The following is a 2,446-nucleotide window of genomic DNA, read 5'->3' on the forward strand; positions in this document are numbered from 1 at the left end:
TCTGTTATGTCGAGTAGCTTCATGCGGCTGGCGCAGTAGTTGGAGGCGGGGCCGGATCAGCTCCATGACTGGCACGTTTCCGCCGCTCGTGCTAGCGTCGAGATGATGCTCAGGTTTGCGATGTCTTGGCATCCGGATCTATCGCTGGACGCGTTGATGGGCCAGTGAGCCGGCTCGGAGAGCCAGCTGCAGGCGGAGGCCGGCCGGATCGCTGCACGGGCCAGCTACATCGCCGGTTCGCCTTCCATGACGAGTTCGGGTCGGAGCAGGCGGGAGATGGTGGAGTCGTGTCTGCTGACGACTATGGCCTTCTTCTGGATGACCCGGAGAGCAGCTCCGAGGAGACGGGCGTCTACCGTGACGAGGGCGTCGACAAGGGAGACACCGGTACCTCGGCGAACCCTAAGGCCACCGAGGGGGATGGCTGAAGCCTCCTATTTTTTTAACTTAGTAGAAATTTCTGATAGGTAGTAGGTCCACCCACCCATTGGGGGTTTCTGGGTGTAATGAATTCTGGCCTTGGGGCCTGCTTAAATTTGAACTTGTGATGTATAGATTTCGTGGATGTTTGCGTTCTTGCTTTTTGTCCTTCGAATCGTTTTTCTGCGATTTTCCCCTCTCGGGCTCCCCCCCCTCCCCCGCGAGTTTGACGGTCGAGGCCCCAGTCCATGACAAGGAGTTCGGCCTTTGAGAGGAGCGCACAGTATTTAGGCTGTCGAAACATTGAGCGCGAGCAAAACACCCACTGGGCCGACTGGCGGCAACCTGGCAAAGCCGGTTGGCGAGCAGTCGGTTGTGCAGTAACTTAAAGTGGCGCGGCCGGGTTGGGTAACCCGGCGGTCCTTAACTTAGTGTTCGTGGCGTGCTGGTGCTCTGGCCTTGCGCGCTTGCCGGCCGACAGCCGGAGCCGGTTCTGTGGCTTAGGTCGAAGTGGAAGACTGTGGCAATCCCAATGCGTCAAGAACCACTTAGTAAGGCGGCGGGTGGTGACCAAGCCAGCCAACCCCCGAGCCCCCGGGTCGAGCGAGTCAGACCAATGGCCGGGTTTGATGGAGAGGTAAATAATGCACAAATGTAGGAGATAGAATAGCTTGGTTGGAAAGGGCAGCCCCCGAGCGTCGTTCGGGGACTCCATAGTTTTCAGATGATTACAAAAGGCAGTGATACATACGTACACACGGCTAACTATAAAACAGGCAGAGGAGTTCCGTGTTCCACTGCCGGGTTGTTTCTTCGCCGACGGTGTCTCTCTTGTGCTTATTTGACTTGCGGGCGTTGATGAGGTAGTAGGCGTTGCGATCACACAAGGCCTTGTTGATGATGAAGGGGCCCTCCCACTGGGAGGACAGCTTGTGCTGGCCGGCTTGCTGCTGGACGAGTCAGAGGGCGAGGTCTCCCTCCCAAAACGCTGGGAGTTTGATCTTCTTGTTGTGGTAGTGCCTTAGGCCTTGCTGCTAAATGGCTGAGCGGCTGAGCGCTAGGAGACGTCCTTCTTCGAGCAGGTCGACACCATCTTCGCGGGCTTCTTTGGCTTCGGCTTTGGTGTACATTGCAACGCGCGGCGAGTCGAACCCGACGTCAGTCGGGATGACGGCTTCCGCTCCGTAGACGAGGAAGAATGGGGTGAACATGGTCGACCGAATTGGCGTTGTTCGAAGACTCCAAAGGACGGCTGTCAGCTCATCGAACCAGCTGCCAGGCGAAGGGACGAGCGGCTCGACAAGCTGTGGCTTGATGCCGGATAGGATGAGGCTGTTGGCCTGCTCGACCTGGCCGTTGGACTGCGGGTGTGCAACGGAAGCCAGGTCAAGGCGGATGCTGGAGACGGAGCTGTACTGCGCGAGCGCGCCCTTGGCGAAGTTGGTGCCATTGTCTGTGGTGATGTTGTTCGGCATGCCATAGCGCACCGCGATATCCTTGACGAATCGGACGGCCGTTGGCCCGTCCAGCTTCTTGATTGGCCTTGCTTCGATCTATTTGGTGAACTTGTCCACGGCCACCAGCAAATGCGTCATGCCGCCTCGAGCGGTCTTGAAAGTGAAGGAAATATGCCCTAGAGGCAATAATAAAGTTGTTATTTATATTTCCTTATATCATGAGAAATGTTTATTATTCATGCTAGAATTGTATCAACCGGAAACATGATACATGTGTGAATACATACACAAACAGAGTGTCACTAGTATGCCTCTACTTGACTAGCTCGTTAATCAAAGATGGTTATGTTTCCTAGCCATAGACATGAGTTTTCATTTGATTAACGAGATCACATCATTAGGAGAATGATGTGATTGACTTGACCCATTCCTTTAGCTTAGCACTTGATTGTTTAGTATGTTGCTATTGCTTTCTTCACGACTTATACATGTTCCTATGACTATGAGATTATGCAACTCCCGTTTACCGGAGGAACACTTTGTGTGCTACCAAACGTCACAACGTAACT

The 2,446-nt window shown here is 54.3% G+C and overlaps 1 protein-coding gene across 1 annotated transcript; it reads right to left on the minus strand.

Moving 5' to 3' along the window:
* Positions 1–1,454: 1,454 nt before the first annotated feature.
* Positions 1,455–1,895, minus strand: LOC147967883 (uncharacterized). Its single transcript, XM_087523299.1, has one exon. The coding sequence runs from the start codon at positions 1,893–1,895 to the stop codon at positions 1,455–1,457; it is 441 nt and encodes a 146-aa protein (XP_087379425.1).
* Positions 1,896–2,446: the final 551 nt, after the last annotated feature.

The sequence above is a fragment of the Triticum urartu genome, chromosome 5A (assembly GCF_056163025.1).
Source record: "Triticum urartu cultivar PI428250 chromosome 5A, HENAU_Tu73, whole genome shotgun sequence".
Taxonomy (NCBI): Eukaryota; Viridiplantae; Streptophyta; class Magnoliopsida; order Poales; family Poaceae; genus Triticum; species Triticum urartu.